This window comes from Gopherus evgoodei, chromosome 7 (genome assembly GCF_007399415.2).
Source record: "Gopherus evgoodei ecotype Sinaloan lineage chromosome 7, rGopEvg1_v1.p, whole genome shotgun sequence".
Classification (NCBI taxonomy): domain Eukaryota; kingdom Metazoa; phylum Chordata; order Testudines; family Testudinidae; genus Gopherus; species Gopherus evgoodei.
This window is the reverse complement of record NC_044328.1, coordinates 49,305,439-49,326,520: the sequence shown is the minus strand read 5'-3', so window position 1 is coordinate 49,326,520 and position 21,082 is coordinate 49,305,439. Positions and strand designations below refer to the sequence as shown.

The 21,082-nt window shown below is 42.0% G+C and overlaps 1 protein-coding gene across 1 annotated transcript in view; it reads left to right on the top strand.

Moving 5' to 3' along the window:
- Window positions 1-546: 546 nt before the first annotated feature.
- The window catches only part of ZNF365 (zinc finger protein 365), a 36,995-nt gene continuing 16,459 nt past the window's right edge, over window positions 547-21,082 (top strand). The window contains 3 exon segments of the mRNA XM_030570840.1: window positions 547-695; window positions 1,745-2,488; window positions 13,843-14,023. Of these exon segments, the coding sequence (XP_030426700.1) occupies window positions 1,758-2,488; window positions 13,843-14,023 (912 nt within the window). The 5' untranslated portion in view covers window positions 547-695; window positions 1,745-1,757.

Sequence of the window (21,082 nt, the reverse complement as noted above, 5' to 3'; positions counted from 1 at the left end):
TGGCTACATTACACTTACTGCAGCGCTGCAGCTGTGCTGCTGGAGTGCTTGTAGCACAGACATACCCTTACTATAATTCAAAATACAAACTTGCAAACCCTACTACACTTACATCAACTTACTCTGCCATATAATCAACACGTCAGTGATAGTAAGATGGGTCTACAATGGCAAAAGTCCCATCAACTGCAGCAGGACTAGGATTTTATCCAATATGTCCTAATGGCTCAGTATTGTTCGTGCCTTGCAAAATGCTTCGTTCTCTCCTCCCTATCATTACTTGTCATTAAATTGTGTCTGGTTTGCACTTGTTTGCTTCTATATTAAATGATCAGATGATGTGTATAGATTTAGAGGCTGATTTCTCTTGCTCTCCCTCTTTTCCCTCTCTCAGCTTCTCTTGTTTCCAGTTCCCTTTACACAGGCTGTTTTTCTGCTCCTTCTATGCTGGCCTGAAGTGGATTTTGCTTTGTGCTCTGCCTGAGCTCTCAGCTTTAGCCCAGCCCCCTCCTTCCTCCAGATGCTCCTCCCCGCTCACTGCTCAGCTCTATGTGTTGGTGTGAATGAATGAGAGAGGGAGGGTGTGAATAAGTGTGACTGTGCTGGGCTCAGCGTGATTTACGGCTCTGCTGAAAACTGCTTTCCCTGCAGCTTCAGCACCACCACCAGCAGCAGCAGCAGCAGCAACAAGTCAGGTAAGTGCTGCTCTCAGCACCACAGAGCCTGGAGGCGGAGGGAGAAAGGGAAAAGATGTGCTTGCTGCAATCAGTGCATGTGTTTGTCAGTGCAGGGAGGAATGGGCTTTAGGGGTGTGCCTGAGGGAACTGACTGAGCTCAGAGCCCTCGGAGAACTGAGTCTAGGGAATCCAGGGAGACAGCATCAGGCACCGTACACACTGGAGGAGATGGGTCGCCTGACACACACACACACACATGCAGTAGAGTGAGGTTGGAGCTCTACCTAATCTTCCCCAGCCCATGCAGAAATAGTGACCTTGTCTTATTTAATCCACTGTACCTTAAACATCTTTGTGCCCTCTGCATGCACACTGCACAGCCCCCCTCTTTTGCATGTAAGTAGCCTCTCCTTATCCCCTTCTGCTTGAAGTCCTCCCCTTGCATCCTCTGCCACCCTCCTTCAGCTTTTCTGTGTGTAATCTACCCAGCCCCCATTTGTCCCCATCTGCTGAGTTCATGTCACCACCGCCAGTACCGTCACCTAGCTGCATGCACACCTATATGCATATATATGCACAAGTACAATTTTAGATTACAGAAACCTTGTTATTGGCCTTTATCTGTGAGTAAGGAATAATAATGAATATATGAAAAAGTATAATAAGCTATTTAGTTTCTAAGCATGCTATACTATAAATTAACATTGTACAACAGGCTAGCTTTTCACATATATGTAGTCTGACTGTTAAACAAGTGCTTCAGGGTCAGTTGCTCTCAATATCATGATGTTTCAGCTTAAATGACAGCCTAATGAGGGCTTTGAGGCAGCTAAAAAAAAGTTACAAATTAATTTATTGACTTTATTCTGCTGTGTGATGTGCTGCCATTCAAATGAGATGGTTGAATTTACTTTCCCAGGAACCGGTTTGAAAAAAAAAATCAGTCTGAAAGTTTATTCTTACTTCTTGGTTTGTATTAGCAAAATATGCACCACTTTCCTCAGTATGCAATAAGAGCATCTTTCTGAACAAACCTGAACATTAGTTGGTCTTTTCTTTCCTTCCAGGATTCAGAGAGTAATGCAACAGAACACTTTTGAAGAAAGCAGACACCCCTGGCAGGAATCATTTGAAAATGTCAGTATCTGCATGCCATTTCGTTGCCCACGATGTGGTGACCACACTAGATTCAGAAGCCTTTCTTCTCTGAGGGCACATCTGGAGTATAATCATAGGTATGAAGAAAGAAGCCTTCTGACAAAATGCAACCTATTTTCTTCCCTCAAAGATGCAGACTTGCTCTCTTCCTCAGAGACCGTGACTCAAGGAAAACTGGGGAACACCAGCAATGCAATAAAACAAAAACCATCCTACATGCATTTTTGTGACACATCACATGAGAACCCAAAGAACAGAAAATCACTGGAGGTGGAAGCTGAAAGGCCTGTCTCTTTTGTGGCAAATTACGGGTCAGCTGACTTCACAGATGAGCAGATTTCTAAACCTGGGGTTCCTCCAACAGACTCCAAAGCCTCTTTTGAGGCACACGTACGAGAAAAGTTTAATAGGATGGTAGAAGCTGTAGATAAAACAATAGAGAAGAGAATTGACAAGCTTACCAAAGAGCTGGCCCAAAAAACTGCTGAGCTGTTGGAAGTTCGGGCGGCTTTTGCGCAGCTGTCTCAGAAGAAACAGGAAGTTCAGAGGCGAGAGAGGGACCTGAACAGACAGGTGGATGTTGCAGTTGAGATGATTGCTGTACTGAAGCAACGTCTTACAGAGTCTGAGGAAGAACTTCACAGGAAAGAAGAGTAAGTGGAGGGCAATAGAAGCACAGTGTTGATGGCTTTGCATGTGCTTGGAGAACATGTGCAATATTAGTATATATATATATAAATCTACTCTATCATGGGTACTATTGTTAACTGAACATGAGGGCATATAGGTGGTGTGTCTGGTGTTCTTTTGCTTCTATATTTTATTTCCAGAGTAGTAACCCCCACCACACTGGCATTATCTATTTGCAGTTGCCACCAAAATCGTACTATGAGTTTCATGTCACAAGAACCCCTAGGTCACCACTACACAGTGCAATTGCAGCTTAGGCAGCACTACACCAAATTTTACTCTCCGTTATGCGAATGTAATTCCCCTGACTTCAGTGGAGTGGCACAGGTGTCACTGAGACTAAACTTTGACTTAATAAATGAATTGACATGCATGCTGCATATCATTTTTAAAAAGTGAGATTTAATAAGGGCCAGATTGTGGTGCGCTGGTCACTCGGACTAGTAGCTTACTCTAAGCAGTCCTATCAAAGTGCCGCTACTCACAGAAGAAGATAGTCTGTGAGTAAGGGTATCACGATCTGACTCTAGCAGAGGGCCAACGCCTGCCCTGTGTTGTATGGATGCAGCATGAGGAAGTGGTAAAAGGAGTTTCTTCTCCTCTAAGGAGCAGCCAGGCATGGCTGCAAGCATATGCTCAAGAGCGCACTTCTAGAAAAACCTGGGAAGGGGTTTTGGGGGGAGGAGAAGTAGATCTATAAAAACAGAATTTTGTGTATCACTGGAACCACAAGCAGATTCCAGACTCATTTGGCAAGCCTAGTCTATCTAAAAATATCTTCATGATGCACCCATTAAAAATGTAGCAATGTTTGTTACATTATTTATGGACGAACTACTTACAGTATTTAGCATTCTCAGAAACCTTTTCAGACAGTTCACAACAACTTATTTATAGTAAAATGCATGTTCTTTAAAATGTGATGCTTCTAAACTGGTTCATTAGTTACCAAAAAGAACTATGAGGAACACTAGTAGATATGACTAGTGATTTTAAACAGATGTAAGTTTCCAAAATAATAGATCTAATCCTGCAGCGCTTTTTCATGTGGGCTGGATCCAGCTCCCACTGAATTCAAAGCTGGTATTGCCAGGGACTTCAGTGGGGCCAGCATTTTGCATTCTTTCAATTACATGAGAAGTCTTTCTAATGGCAATCAGAGCAGTGGTCAGACAGGGATAAAAAATAAGTGGTGGTACTCTCCAAAGCTCTCCCCAGCTATGTGGTCAAAGTGAGATGCATTAAGTAGATTGTGCAAATCTTTGTAATAAGATCACACTTTTCTTTTTTGTGTGAATGCTTCGATCAACAGACACACTTTAAATGACAAGCGACAAATAGTCCCGTGGCACCTTCTAGACTAACAGACATATTGGAGCATAAGCTTTCGTGGGTCGTCAAATGCATGTCGACATTCTGACAAAGTGAGTATTCACCCACAAAAGCTTATGCTCCAATATGTCTGTTAGTCTAGAAGGTGCCACAGGACTCTGTCGCTTTTCACAGATTCAGACTAACATGGCTACCCCTCTGATACTTTAAATGACGACATGGTTAAGCCTCAGACTTAACATCCCACTGGGCTCCACGGGAGCAGTTTACACCTCTCAGAAATATTCTTTTAGGCTGCTGGCAGATTCAGACCTAGTCTACACACAGATGTTGTGCTGGTATAACTATTAAGTTTAGAGGTTTGGTAATGAATGCAGCCCCCCCCACACACACACATCAAGGTTTTGCACTTGCTTAAAGTGCCATAGGCCGCAAAGCCGTAGGGCACATGGCCTGACCAATTCTTAACAGCGGTCCTGTATTAACTCAGTAGCAGCTGCTGCCGGAGCATCATTCAACTGTGTGGTCACACTGACATTTGACTCAGACAAGTCTCAGTGAGTGGGATTGCAACCTGGCACATGGGATTGCAACAGCACTGAACTTTAGCCTGGCCGCTCCCTGTCCAGAGAGAGGAGCAGCCAGACAAATGGTATTGTGACCTGTCACACTGGGCATCTGTTCCTGTATGGCACAGTGAATGGGAGTCCACCAAGAACTTGACTCCTGACAGCATCTGCCCATGCTCATGTGAGTAAGAGTGAGGGGAGGCTCTTCAGCCTAGGAAACCTAGGGGCCCTGCAGTGGGTGAGGGGAAAGCAGGAACCAGAACATGGTCCTTGCTGGGGAGGGACAGTAGGGATGCCAATTTTGGTTGAATGTATTCCTGGAGGTTTCATCGCATGGCAATCTTTAATTAAATTAAAGATTAATCTTTAATTCCTGGAGACTCCAGGAGAATCCTGGAGGCCTAGCAACCCTAAGGGGCAAGGACTGGAATTTGCTCTCCCCCATCCCCAGATATATTTAAATTGGTGCCACTGCCGTACTGGAATAACCATATCAGTGTAAAGCATCCTTGTACTGATATAACTGTGTCTAGATTAGGGGGTCTGGACTGCTTACCTATACCAATATACTTAAAGTGGCACAACTGGTGTGTGTATATGAGCCCTCAGGCAGATACCTGAAGTGCAACACCCCCAGGGACATCACTCAGAGAAGAAAGGCCAGAGATTTCTGTTTTTATTTTGCAAAAGAAAGTTTAATGCTCTAGAACACTAGATACAGTCAACAAAGATAACTCAGGTCACTGAGCCACCTCAATCTGACCCATGACTGAGACCATGCAGATGAGTAAAGGTTGTGGGATTAAGCTGTAAGTGGAGCCCTTGAGCAATTTCAGAGTTAATTGGAAAATGTGGGCAGAAAGGAAATACTCAATGTTTGATGAAGGAGAGCGAGAGTCAGTGTGAATACTGTGAGCTTCAGAATGCCACGGAAACCTACACAAAGGGAATACATTTTAAACTACCAGTTAGATCACTGCAGCTAAGAGCAATTATGAGTTCAAGAGGGCATCTAGAGGCTTGTTTCTGGAAAATAAGGGGATTTATTGGTATGGTGAGAAAAAAAATCAAGCAAAAGGGGTTTGATTTTAATAAACCTAAACAAAGTAAGCATGCAAAGCCAGGGGATATTTGTGCACACCTAAATTTTAGTATGTGAGAAATATTTAAAAGATTAGAGACCTGGGCCTAAGTAGTTCTCTCTGACTTGATCATTGTTATGACTAAGGACAGTAAGTAATTGGGAGGAACTCTCTCTTTACAGAAAAAAAAGTGCTGATTTTAATCCAAAATCTGGAATTTCTACTGGCATTTTCTTTGTTTTATCTATTTGGTCTTTCTGTGTTCTCTGGCTTTAGTATAAGAGCAAGATATAAGTACACTTAAAGGCCAAACTTTCAGTACTTAGACAAAACTTCCACTGGCTTACCTCTATCACCTAGCTTGCATATTGTTAGTTTCTTACTCTCAGTGTAGAATCATTATTCTGGAATAAAAGTCACTTTAACTCTGGAAGAGTGTGTCCGCATAGGGAGCTATCATGAAACAGCTTATTCCACCAGAGGTATGCTAATCAACTTTCCCATGAAGAGTAGGCCTTGGAGCCAGATTGTGACTTGTTTTTCCACGGCAGTTCACAGAGCTGTTCCCTTATGCCCCTAAGTAGCAAACTGACACAGCTGTGGTCAGTGGCTCTCTGGAGTACATATCCTGTTCCTTCTGTGCATCTCTTGGGATGCCCAAAGGGCAAAGGGAAGGAGTAGAGTCATGGTCACATCCATTTGCACAGAGAACAGAAAGGGGATTCAGAATACTGGAGGTCTTCAACTCAAGCCATTTGTGTCAAAATTTCACAGAAACTTGAAGGGGGAGTTGGGCACACATTGAAAGTCAGTGGCAGTTGGGTGCCTACCTTTCCTTGTTACCTTTGAAAAATTTCCATCAGTTAGTTAATGCTTATCATTGGTGTACATTTAGGGCCACTTAGGATGTGGAAATTATCGAGGCATTGCCTTGCTATCTACAGGAGGGAAAATTTTGCCCATATCCTCTTAAACCGATTACTTCCCTTTGTTGAGGAAATATTGGCCAAATCGCAGTGCGGTTTTAGACCATCCCATGGGACAACTGGCATGATCTTTGTTGCCTGCCAAATCTAGGAAAAATCTTGGGAGCAAAATCAGGACCTGTATGTGGCTTTCATTGATTTGACAAAGGCCTTTGACTGTCAATTGCAAAGCCCTGTGGAAGGTGCTGGCCAAATCTCGCTGCCCTCCAAAATTTATTAAGGTCCTAAGGCTTCTCCATAATCAGATGACTGCCACAGTTCTCTGTAATGGCCTTGAGATGGAACCTTTTGTTATCAAAACTGAGGTTAAGCAAAGACGCATTGTTGCCCCAGCCCTGTTTTCCATCTACTTAGCAGTCATTTAGGTCCTTGTTAAAGCTCACCAACTCTCCAGTGGAGCTGACATTCAATATAGAATGGATGGGCAGCTCTTTAATCTTTGACATCTCCGCTCGACGTCTGAAGTCTTCAGGGGGTCCATTACTGATATTCAGTATGCTGATGATTGTCATCCTTGCGCACACTGAGAATGACCTTCAGTCCATACTGGATTTTCATGCACAAGCTTATCAAAGCCTAGGACTCTCACTCAATATTGAGAAGACTAAAGTGTTCTATCAACTTGCTTCAGGCCTTGCACATGACCCACCACAAATCCTGCCGTTGAGGGTCAGACTTTGGAGACAGTTGAGCACTTTTGCTAGCTCAGTAGCAAACTTTCTCAAAACGCAAAAATCGACAGTGAGATCCAGCACAGGATCCAGTGTGCAAGTGCTTCCTTTGGAAAATCGCTCTGACGCATTTTCACGGACCATGACCTACGGCAGGATACCAAGATCTAGGTCTATAAGACAATGGTTGTTCCTACACTCCTCTATGGATGCGAAACCTGGGTGACCTATCGACAGCACCTCAAGAGTCTGGAGAGGCACCACAAACAATGCCTCTGGAAGATCCTTCATGTCGAGTGGCAAGATCACTGCATTAGCACCAGCATCCTTGCTTAAGCAAATGTCACCAACATTGAAGCAATGATCCTCATGCACCAACTACACTGGGCTGGACATTACGTGCAGATGCCAGACTTAGCCCCCAAAACTAGTCCTCTACTCTCAGTGCACACAAGCTGGGAAGAGCAAGCTACCAACCGACCCCAATGGCACCATATCTTCACGAGGCAGTGGCCCACTTCAAGGAGAAGCGCTTTGCCCTTGAAGCTGAAAAGAGAGAGAGGAGGAAGGAAAAAGAAATAAAACTTTCTCCCAGCAGGGTCCTGACCTGCCACAAAATGTCTGTATCTACTGCAGGCAGATTTGCAGTTCCAGGGTTGGACTCCCGAGTCATCTCAGGATCCATATGTAAATCCATGGTAGAGATCATCCTCGAATCGAGGGATCGCCAATCGATCACCAATCAATCATTTAGGGTCATAGAAGAGGTTTTTTTGTGAATGGGTGACACCTTAGGGCCAAATTGAGACCCTCCTGACTCACCCTGGTGAGTCAATGGGAACTACTGATGCAAATAACTACTCACAGTCGGACAGAGACCAATGCAACACATGCTTTTTTAAAGTACACAGTGGAATGTGCTTCTGATTATTTTCAGCAAAGACAAACAGTCTTTGCATTGCCTGTAAGTATAGTAATTAGTAGGGCCAACCAGCCTTAAGGTGATAATACTTACTGGGCTGACGAAATACCATCAAGACAGCAACCTTAATTTCTAACCAGGCCTTAATATTTATGTGGTACTTTACCAACCAAAGAACTAAAAAATAAAGCTTGCTGTATAATAAATTATCAACATTCCATGTCTTAAAACAGTTTGAGGGGGGAAGTTTGGACAAAATTGTTAATTAATTAACTGTATTTAGGGTTTTGACTCCAAATCTTAGTAGCTATCTTAGTATTTTCTCCATTTAAAGAGTTTACTGGAGGAGAGGACACTATTGCAATTGACTGTAAATAATACACCATATTCTCAGAATCTGTTGGAAGATTCAATCCAGATGGCTGACAGAATCTATTATCCCTTCCTGTGCGTAGTTTAAGTAATGAGAAATATCTTCACCCTTAGAGTTACACCCAAACCCTACCTCTGTCTCTGTAAAAGCGTATAATTACTTATAAATTGAAAATATTTTAGATACTCAAGATATCTAAAAACGTCCACAATCATAACACCAAGAGGGCTCACGGAAACAAGAAACCAAAGCATTGGTTCAAATAATCTTGCAGGACCATCGTGAAATCCATAGGCTAAACAAATTCAGAAGAATGAATCTCACCTATTTCTGTCTATGTTTTGTGACTCCTTGCTTACCAGGCCTTATGCTGGTTTGGAGGGACCAGCTTCTGTGAATAAGTCCATAGAGATTCTGAGCTCCACTGAATACAGCCATCACTGCTTGGAACGTATCCAAGCAGGGCTCAGGATTTTATGCTCTATATATTTTAAGGCATTATTTTAAGTGATAGCAGATAAAATGAGGTATTTTTGAAGAAACTAAAGGTAGAAATCCTCAGGCTGAATGACTATGGAAAGAAGAGCCAACAGATTACATTTGGAGGAGGTGAGGAAGGGGTTAATGTTGACAATGATGGGGTCAGGTGGGTTTAATAATCCTAGAGAGTCTGTTTAGAAATATTAGGGGAGTACACAGGGTGTAGCACAGCTAGGATCTAAAGGAGTTCTCTTTTGAAGGTACAGTGCCCCAGCTTTGAGGCAGCCCTTATCAAATGTTTCCCACTTCACCCTGAGTCTGCTGAAGAGGCTAGTTTGTGAGGACTTTGGTCCCAACTGTCTTGCCTTGGTATATTGTGTGTATTCTCCATTCTGTCCCTCTAAACAGAGGGTCCCAAAATGAGGAGGATGCCACTGACTTCTTTAGGAGCAGCATCTGACCATACCATAGTGAGTGTCGGTTTTTCTGTGAAGCAAAGAAGTGAAAAATAGCAAAATGGGGAAATTCAGTGTAAGTAATATTAACAAAATCCAAATTAGCTAGCATAGGCAAGGTGTGAATGGGAACTAAAGAGAGAAAAAATAAAGAGCACATAGCTATAATGTACACACACACACACACACACACATATATAAAAAATAGACCTGAAACAAGAAGGTCATATATATATGCCTGTGAGTAAGACCATGCAAACTGCCTGGAGTGAAGAAGGCAATTAAAAAGACAGTATAGCTGTGGTGAAGTTAAATAGTTTGTTGAATCAGTCTTCTCTAGTGTGGATGATGTGGGAAAAAATCCCCCAGTGAACAACTCCTAGGTAATCAAGGCATAGCAGTGGCAGAGAGAAAGATGTCTCTAAGGAAGAGGGTTGGAACAACTAAAGAAACTTAATAGCAGCAGATCCTCAGGGCTTGATGTTGTTTTTAAAGGAAGTACAAAAATATAATAATTATAAGATAGCAGAGCTACTAACAAGTATGTAATGTACCTGAACAGAACAGGAGCAGTGCCTGAGGATCAGAGAATTGCTATTGTTGTGCCTATCTTTAAAAAGAGAGTAAAACCTACCCTGGAAGTTATAGAGGGGGGAGGCTCACTTCTGTAGGTAAAAAATTAGTTGATAGTACAGTCATTAAAGGCACATTAATAAACTGCTTGGATGAATCTACGCTAAAAAGCACAGGATTTACTATCCTCAATCAGACCATCTACCTTGGTGTCCTGCCTTTGACAGTGATCTCAGTCTTCCAAAGAAAATCAATCCCTTACATAATATATCTAGCCAAGTATGGATGTGAAGGAAGGGGAAATTACTTTCTGCCCTCTGCAGGTGATCCATTCACACCCTAGAAAAGGAGATTATGTTTCCTTTTAATGATCTTTCCTGGAATAGGTACAAATATCATTAGTATTCAGTAAATTATCCAGCCCGTCTTACAGCAACTGCCAATTATTCAACCCTTGACATGCTGTCGCATTGAATCCCACCAGGATGTACTTCAGAAAGTAGTAGCTTCTCGTTCTAAATTGGCTGGTTCAGTAGCTGATCCTCCTGCTGTTTCTGGGGGAAGGGAAACCAACTATCTTCTTCTCTCCCCTCAGCAAAGAGTAATGGATTGTTCCCCACAAAGAAATCCAGGGCAGCTCACCGATACCCTATATATGCTCAAGGTGTGACCCAATCACTTTAGGCCCCCCTCATACCCTTTCCCTTCCAAGAGCTTGAGGTGTAAGGCACCTATCCTTACCCCTGGGCTCAGGAAGAAACCTGGTCAATTTAAGTACCTGCCCTTTTCCTCGGGGCTTGGGGCTTTACGGGACCTTTTCCCAGTGAGAGAGCATTACACAACTGTGCTCTAAACATCTATTCATTAGCAACACACAGACTACACATACCAAGCAAATCTCTTATGCTCACCACTCCCAATATACAGACAAAATTCACCTGATGGCTAGTCAGGATCCTCTCATCCGGGGTTCCGGTGATGCCTCTGCACATCATGGTCATGTAGAGGGGTCAGAGTTCTAGCAGCTTGATGTTAAATCCAATCCAGAGATGGTTCCCAAAGAGCTTTTTTGTTGTTTTGGTTACATTATATAGGTAAAACTAGCTGCCTCCTTTAACTTTACTAAACTATCACATTATTCAGTACCCCTAGGTAACCAAATTTAACTAATCACACACTGGCATCTATGTTTTCTCCTCCCTGCTCAACTCTTTTTGTATTTTTTCTCTCATGCCAAATTGTAACTTATGACCTTCTTTGTCTGTGCAGATGGTCAGCATAAATTCACTGGTCAGAGCTTATCGTATCTATTTTACCAATTCTGTTTCCTCCCTAAACTTCCCAGCACCTGAGTATCTCTACTTTACAACCCTTGGTGTTATAACTCTTTTTAGGGGCATTCCTGAGGTGGGGGCACCTTAGCAGCAGTGGAGCATTTTCCCCCCTTAATGTTAATGGTGAAATCCCGGAGTTTCACCCAAGGTTGGTTTAGTATGGGGTGAGTTAAATCTCAGGCTTACAGTATAACAAACTGCAAGTTTCCATGTCTGAGTTTCCTGTCCCCTACTAAACAGTAGGGCATGTATGAAATGACAAGGTACTTTGTTTGTTAATGCAAATTCATTATTATTTTCGTAAAGTTTGTTGCAAAACATTGCATCCTGTAATCTATGCAATAACATATGGGCAAACATTCATTAGATCATTTCTGGGAAGACAGATTTTTTTTTTTGTAAACAAAGTTAAACATTTTGTCTGACACACCTGGACAGCAAATCAAAAGTCCCTGTATACGTGTAAGATTCCAAGGGGCTCTATTTGCTCTTGCATTGGTATAAATCCAGAGTAAATTCATGGAAGTCAAAGGAGTTACAATGATGTAAGTGAGTTAGTGAGAGGAGAGTCAAGCACTGAAATTCATCTTGGTTTTACTGTTAGCATTTGTCTAAACTCTGATCTGTGCCTTTTACCTGTCTGTAGAAAACCTCATGTTATCCTGGAGCAAGCTGATAGTGACAGAAACTACATACAGCCATAAAGCTGGTATTACCTAGTAGACAGTTTAAGAAATAAGGTTCCTATTATCTCATTCTTGCTTGTAACTAGCAAAATCTGGACTATGTGTAAGAAAATACCCTAAAAGGAGCTGGGATGAAAAACAAAGCCTTTGTGTGTGCCTTTAAACAACCATTCTTGGAGCACCTTCCACTTCTGCTAGATTAGAGAGGTTTTTTAGTGCATTCTAGTATTGTTTACAGCAAAATCCAGAGGTAAATCAAATTCTGCATGTAAAGATTCCAGAGTCATTTGCTTGTGCCTGAAACTGCTCATAAGACAGCTTCAGTTCATGGTTTGTTGGGCAGAAAAACTGTAAGGACACTATTATTATCCACATACAACTGTGTATTAAAACAGTTTTTTAGATAAATTTAGATGAAATGTGAAGAGAAACTTCTGAGCGCTGATGAAGAAACAGGGCTTTAGAAGGTCATCACCACTATAATGTTTTTCTTTTTTGTCACTGTTTATAGTGCTCATCTCAGATTACATTTTTCCCTGGCCAGTTTTGTCCTTTTTTAATTTACTAAACACTGATTTCTCTCCCCCCTCGCCCCCATATTCTGTGTTTTGAATGAAACTAAAACATGGTTGTATTTGCATACCAATAACCTCAGTTTATCTAGCACTTCGTGATCAGGGGCAAATCTGACATGCTCAGAATTGCACTTAACCAGCTCACTCTTCACCATGCCCCTTTCCTTACCATGGCAGCGTAGAGGGATTATGCCTCGGGCTGTTTTACTTAGCCTTGCTCACACTTTGTCTGGAGCACAACAGTCTTTTTCTGCCCTATTGTACCCTTTGTAATGATAAAGCCAAAATACAATTTAAGGAGCCTGCCAACAGTGGCTCTGTTGATTAATGAAGAGCTGATGTTTTAAAATAAAGCTATTTAGGAATCATAAAATAGTTTCTTTAATTTAATTTACAGGATAGGATGAGAAGTTTTAGGTTTCTTTTCATTTCTAGTCATATTTCAGGGTTAAGTGTCAAACTAGTGTGTATGTAAACAGGGAAAAGGGCACCACACTTGCAATTAAATATTAAGGAAGTGTCAATTTTGGAATGTATTAAATGTTGCTTTCACAAAATATCTCCAGCCACCACAGTTGGCGATGAATGTTATGGGAGATCCTCATCTACCATGCGTTGGCCTTTCATATTGCTCAGTATGAGTGCAAGTTTCTTCCCTGGATGCAATAAACATATGAGTGATTTTAATGCTGTTGGCAAGGAGCTTACAAGATGAATGTGTCAAGAGCTTCTGAGGTGGAATTTCCATTTAAGGAAAGAAGTTGTCTGAATCACATTGTACTAAATCTATCACATATTTGCATGTTTTTATTTTAAGGCACAGCTCTGAGCAGGGGATATTCTGTGCACTATCCTGGCCCAGAAGAAGCTCCAGGAGGCCACTGTGTTTTAGTAAGTTTCTGGGAAGCACAGCAGCTGTGCCACCCCTTAAGCAGTGCACAGGGGTATGTGGCATAGCAGGGCAACCTTCCTACCCTTTGTGGGATGGCCTACACCTCCAGGACTGCTAGCAGGAAAACAAGGAATTTCTTGGAGAAGTTTTCCTAATCCTATAGATTTTCCAAATCTGTCTATTTTTCTTATTTCCTGTCATTTACATAACCAGAAAAAAAAAGAGACATATGGCAATGAACACAAAGGCATTGATAGGAGATTTCTAGAATACAGGTGAGAATCCCCTTTCCACTGCTGTTTCTTAGCAACAATTACAACAACTACAAAGCCAAGACTCTTTCCAATACTTTGATGTTGCTATATTTCAAACACTTTTGTCTTACAGAGAGGTTGTTACTTTTAACCACTTCCTGGAAGAGGCAGCTGAGAAAGAGGGCCGTGGGAAAGCCAAGCTCCAACACTTCATTGAGAATCTATTGCAGAGGGTTGATCTGGCAGAACGACAACTAGAATATTATCAAAATCAGCAGCTAATGTACAATTACAGTGATCTCAATGAACACATGGTAAGCACACAAAACTGTCATCTAATGTGGGTGTTCTCAAACCGTGGGTCGGGACCCCAAAGTAGGTCATGATCCTGTTTAATGGGGTCACCAGGGCTGGTGTTAGACTTGTGGGACCTGGGGCAAAACCTCAAGCCTCACCGCTTGGGGCCGAAGCCGAACCAGGCTTCAACCCTGGGCTGCGGGGCTCCGGCTTCGGCTTCAGCCCTAGCCCTGAGCAGCAGTAGGGCTCATGCTGCAACCCCAGGCAGGGGGCTGAAGCCAGGGCTGGCTCCAGGCCCCAGAACGCCAAGCGCGTGCTTGGAGCGGCATGCTGCAGGGGGCGCTCTGCCGGTTGCTGGGAGGGCGGCAGGTGGCTCCGGTGGACCTCCCGCAGGCATCCCTGCGGAGGGTCCGCTGGTCCTGCGGCTCCGGTGGAGCATCCACAGGCACGCCTGCAGGAGGTCCACTGGATCCGCGGGACCAGCGGACCCTCCGCAGCCACGTCTGTGGGAGATCCACCGGAGCTGCGGGACCGGCGAGCAGTAGAGCGCCCCCCACAGTGTGCCACCGTGCTTGGGGCGGCAAAATGGCTAGAGCTGGCCCTGGCTGAAGCCCTGGGCTTGGGCTTTGCATCCCCCCTGCCCTGCATGGGGTAGTGAGGCTTGAACTTTGCACACACACGCACACACACCCCCCACACATCCAGGTGACAGTGCCCGCCTCCTGGGGTCATGTAGTAATTTTTGTTGTCAGAAGGGGGTCATGGTGCAATGAAGTTTGAGAACCACTGATCTAATGAATTATACTGTAGTTCATTGCTCCAGGGAAAGTACCTGAATTTCAGTGTGAATAGACTCAACAAGACTGAATCATTTAGAAACCAATCAGATCTGTACTTGTAAAATGTCTGTATTTCTGTGAACTTGTTTTATTTATGTTGTTAAGCTGTTGCTCTACATGGGCAACAAACTGCATATGCTGCGTGGTAACTAATAATAGGTGCAGGTCAAGCACTTGTGTATGTTCTAGAAACCTGAGAAGGTCTGAGTCGCATCTGAATTTTATTTGAAGCTTTAAAATTCCATTTTAATTGTAATGGTAACAAATTTAAACACAAACCTAAAGTAATGATTTAGATGTGATAATTAAGAGAGGCAGAAGGAAGAGTGTGTTTTGTTTTGTAAATTCGCAACTACCACAAATGACAGTTAAATAGCTACTGCTAGAAACAAAGGCATTACACACCACTCTAAACATTACTAGTAATGGACAAGCAATGCTCCAGGTCCATCATTCCTTGATCTCTAGCCGGGAGTGATTACAAAGGTATCATTAATGATGTGGATACCAGCCACATTTAAATTAATGGGAATTAGGCAATGCCCTTTGAGGATCTGGGCCACAGTCCTTGGGCATTAGCAAAGAAATGTAGTACAGGTTACTGAACAGTCAATAGATGGTAACCCCTACCAACATGGGTTGTATACAAAGCTTTAACCTAGCAATAGAGTTGAACGAGTAGATGATATTTTGATTCAGGAACTGAACCAAAAAAAAATCTCCCCCTCCCAAAAAAATTTGGTTAATTTAAAACCAAAACACCTGATTTTTTTCAGTTTTTCTTGCCAAAATGAAAAAAAATAAGTATTTTTGATCCAAAATTATTAAGAAACATAACTGGAAAAAATGTTGTGTTTTTGGGCGTCACCCCTTTTGTTTAAAATACAGTTCCATTTTTAAATAAAACATTGTTTCAAAATGTTTCATTTAAAAATGGTCCAAATTAAACCTTATGACTTAAAAAAAAATTTCAGATTTTTTGGATGACACTATGGGCCAATGCATTTGGGGCAAATTTATTAATTGCCGAAAAATGTCACTTATCTCTACCTAGCAGTGAAAAACTCACCTATGATTTTGGCTGATGTATCCATAAATGTAGCTGCACTGTACATATTTATGCAGAGAATTTAGAATTTCACTTTTTTTTTTTTTTAAAGATTTCAATGCCATCCAGTGGTGTGGCTGGGGGGAGCAACACGTACAGAAGCTCAGTTCATCCCAACCCCATTCCTTCCCTACCACTCAGCCAAACTGCATTTTCTTTTCAGTAAATGATGGCAATCTTAGAGAGGAAAAGGACAGCAGTAGCCAAAAATGGGAAGGAGAAAGTGAGGAATAATTAAATGTCCATCTGCCCTTTTGCTGAAGGGTCTTGCCTTTGGGACAAATAGCCAATATAATTTTTTCCATTAATAACCACGACTATTACTTTGAGTGATTAATTTCCCTCTAATACATTACATTTGTGTGGCAAGCTTCATCTACAAGAATTCCAAAGGCCTTTCAACACTTAAATGGATACAGAAGACAAACTGTACCTAGAATGGACTTCATCCATCATGGAAATGCAGCCATATTAATTGAAAAAAGCAACTACTGTTTGACTGCACATAGTGCTTAAAGGCAGTTTAAGGGCAGAAAGCAAAGGTCACCTCAATTTGAAATAGAAGGATCTTTTGGTAGGTACTGAAATAACATAAGATTAGAAATTTGGTATAGAAACCAAGCTGATATCTCAGAAAGTGCTGAGAGATCTTTAGAGAGGACTATGTGTAAGAACCTTTGTTTTAAATTGCACCTGAAAGAGTACTTCCAATAGCACAGTGCCTTTTAATAGCATACTGATCAGTTGTCTCATGGAGGGACCACTGCCTTCTGAATCAGCTGCACTACCAATCGCTGACCAGCCTGACCTTCCTGAGTTCACCAAGTTACCACAGAAACCAACGTGGTGTGACTACAGGCACGTTCATCCCAATAGGCTCAAAAGACAATGGAAATCAGATCAAAACTCCAACAGAAAAGTGTAAAAAATACAGGGGTGGGAGGAAGGATTTACTGGACCAATAATTATTTTTAAATGCTAAATTTGGGAGACAAATTTATTTCAGGATCAAACTTTCAGCTGTGGACATTAGTTTTTTGCGAGTGTTTTAGACAATTAGAAATCTAAACACCCACTACAGATGTGCTAATAGCTGTGCAGGAAACACAACATTTATTGTGCAAGTTTACAGGTTGTGTCAACAGTAAATGCCTTCAAAGTCATTCGTCCTCTTGATTCTAAGAGCATTATTTTCTTTTTGAAATGTGTTATCCAAAAGTTGTTACTATCTGATGGCTTTTAGCCATAGCTGGTATCCTATGTGAAATGATTATTTGGTGTCTTAGTCCTCTTCGCAGTGAACAACAGTGATTAGTGACAGGTTTCAGAGTGGTAGCCATGTTAGTTTGTATCACTAAAAACAACGAGGAGTCCTTATGGCACCTTAGAGACTAACAAATTTATTTGGGCATAAGTTTTCATGGGATGTAACCCACTTCATCAGATGCATGGATTGGAAATATACAGCACATGAAAAGATAGGAGTTGCCTTACCAAGTGGGGGGGTTCAGTGCTAACGAGGCCAATTCAATTAGGGTGGATGTGGCCTTTCTCAACAGTTGACAAGAAAGGTTGAATATCAACAGTGGGAAAAATTTTTTTTGTAACCCAGCCACTCCCAGTCTTTATTCAGGTCTAATTTGATGGTGTCAAATTTGCAAATTAATTCCAGTTCTACAGTTTCTTGTTGAAGAATGGTGATTTAAGTCTGTTATGGATTGTCCATTAAAGTGCTCTCCTACTGGTTTTTGAATGTTACAATTCTTGATGTCTGATTTGTGTCCATTTATTCTTTTGCGTAGAGACTGTCCAGGTTGGCCAATGTACATGGCAGAGGGGCATTGCTGGCACATGATGGCATATATCACATTGGTAGATGTGCAGGTGAACGAGCCCCTGATGGTGTTGCTGATGTGGTTGGGTCCTATGATGGTGTCCGTTGAATAGACATGCAGATAGAGTTGGCAATGGGATTAGTTGCAGGGTTTGGTTCCTGGTTTGGTGTTTCTGTTGTCTGGTGCATAGTTGCTGGTGAGTATTTGCTTCAGGTTGGGGGACTGTCTGTAAGCGAGGACTAGCCTGTCTCCCAAAGTCTGTGAGAGTGAAGAATCATCCTTCAGGATAGGTTGTAGATCCTTGACGATATGCTGGAGAGGTTTCAGTTGGGGGCTGGAGGTGACGGCTAGTGGCTTGCTGTTACTTTCTTTGTTAGGCCTGTAGTAGGAGACTTCTTGGTACCCTTTGGCTCTGTCAATCTGTTTCTTCACTTCTCCAGGTGGGTTGTGTAGGTTTAAGAATGCCTGATAGAGATCCTGTAGGTATTTGTCTCTGTCTGAGGGATTGGAGCAAATGTGCTTGTATCTGAAGGCTTGGCTGTAGACAATGGATCATGTGATGTGTTCTGGATGAAAGCTGGAAGCATGTAGGTAGGTATAGTGGTCAGTAGGTTTTCTGTACAGAGTGGTGTTTATGTGACCATTGCTTATATGTACTGCAGTGTCCAGGAAATGGATCTCTTGTGTGGACTGGTCTCTACCTAGTGTGGACTGCGTCACTACAAAAAATAATTTCCCCACTGTTGATACTCACACCTTCTTGTCAACTGCTGGGAATGGGCCACATCCATCCTAATTGAATTGGCCTCGTTAGCACTGACCCCCCTCCCCCACAAACACACTTGGTAAGGCAATTCCCATTTTTCATGTGCTGTATATGTATACCTGCTTACTGTATTTTCCACTCCATGCATCTCATGAAGTGGGTTATATCCCACGAAAGCTTATGCCCAAATAAATTTGTTAGCATCTAAAGTGCCACAAGGACTCCTCATTGTTTTAGTGATTAGTGAGCAACACAAATACCACCCCAACCTTTGGCACTAATTGGCTCCCCATTAGCAATTTCAGTAGCAAGATCAAAGAATGAATGAACATGGAAATGGAACTCTGCAGGACATAAATGAGATTCAAGCACACTGGTTGGATAGTAGCAGGGAGACATGGCCTGTCATTTCTGTCTATTGTTAAAGATCTCCAGAGCTGTCAATCTGGCACCTTTCAGAAGCACTAAAATTCACATTAATATTTGGAAAGGAAAGTGTTTAATTTGGGGCTGCAGGCAGGCAATGTTGGTAGATATTGGGAGTTGTAACAGTGTATTGTACTTGAATTTAGTCATGGACAGATCATTGATTGGAAGGAGATGAGAGATCACAGCAGACCTCCTGTGAATTGAGGAATTGCAAAATGGACAAAATGTGATCCAGGAAGCTGGTGCAATGCCACCCAGATGCATAAAACCATTTCCCAGCAGAGAATGTTTTCCCCTCCAGTTTTCTTTAGGCCCCATTCCTATACAGTGCTCAAACTTCAGAGCATTGTGCTGCAGGTAGGTTTGAAGGTAGGGGAGAGGAAAGCAAAAATTGTGGATCTTTGTTATTCTTCGCTAATATTATTTAACTCGGGTTTTGCCACAAAACTCTTGCAATGCAAAAGTTGTGATTTTGGCATGGCTCTTTGGCCTGCTATTTGGGGGGATAAAGTAAGTCAGTATTTGAAGACACTGGTCAGGAACACTTGTTGCTTGAATCAAATGTGTCAATCCTCTCATCTTGCCATATGGGCTGATGATGCAGTCCTTATTCAAGCAAAACTCCCTTTAACAGTCTTGTCTAAGTAAGGAGTGTAAGAATGGCTCAGACTATGTATGATTATCCCTTGCAGAAAAACATAACAATTCTGAGACTGGAAACCCCCATTAACGGACAAATCTGGTTCACTGTTAGATTTCACTGAAAGTCATTACCACTGCACAGGGCCAGATCCTTGCCCCACTAAAGTTACTGGTGCCACTCTGGTGGCAAAATACAGCCTTAAAGTGGACTTAACCATCTACCTGGAGTTCTTCCTGATGTAGGTAAATTCCGGGTGGATCTAGCTCTGTCCACCCCAGTTCCACACCACCTGTCCTGGCCCTTAGTGTCTGGAGTGTCACTGTGATCTAGATAGACTCTGCTATAGAATGGACTCCTTGGGGAGTTCCAGTCCAGCAGTTTGGAGCATGCTGGAGGCAGCTCTTACTGTGCCAGAAGTTGACAGGCATTAGTTGGTCCTGAGATTGGGGGTGAGGAGAGGAAAAGGGGTATAAAGCCACTGTTGTGCCCCTGCCCCCTCCAGTGAATGCTGCTCTTCGCATAGCTGAGAATGTAGCTTAGAGATTTTTAGTTGTTCTTGTAGAATAAATATATTTTGGCAAAATTAAAGGTTGTGATGGAAAATTGATTTAATCCAGTTTAATGGGGAACAATGGCTTATTAATTATCTTGAGCACAATAATTACTTCTCATTGTATCTAGACTGTATAATCAAACGTGAAGTACCTACAGTCAGCCCTTGCTGTTCATCTTTAGCAATTTACTTTGATTATAGTTACAATAAAAAAAATTGTAACTACCTGCTGGTAAATGAACTAACAACGCCTGCATAATTACAAGATTTAAGATTATTTATTAAGTTGGAAGAGTTGTTAGTAGGAAAAGACACAAATAATTTTTTGTTTAAATGTTCCTAGCAGTGAAAGAAGGGAAAGCTGGAAATAGGATTCTGCATACTGAATATACAGAATTGTTTCTGTAACTAGAATAGTTTAAAAATATTCTACTATTGCACTTCAGTCATTTTAAATTTGGCTTCAAATTTTAATTGAATTAAAAATATGAGCAACTGGACTAAAATAAAGAGCTGGAAGATAATTTCATAGCCTTTGATTGCATGGCCCCAAAATGAAAGAATAACAGTGGCTTAACTAAAGAGATAAGGGTGAGGTAAGATCTTTTATCGAACCAACTTCTGTTGGTGAAAGAGAAGCTTTCAAGCCACACAGAGCTCTGCTTCAGGTTTGCAAATTACACCTATAGTTGGAGTGAACACATAGCTAAAAGTGACCAGATGACCCAAAATATGGGCTTTGCATTTATTTGTTTCCAAGCAAACTGTTGCTAAGCTATGACAAACGTCCAATGACTACTACTTTTCTTCCACTACAAATACTGGGCTACATGCTAACAATATGTAGAACTTAGTGCATAGGGGTTAGGAAGCACTGCAAGTTTCCACCTGTTGAATTTCCTA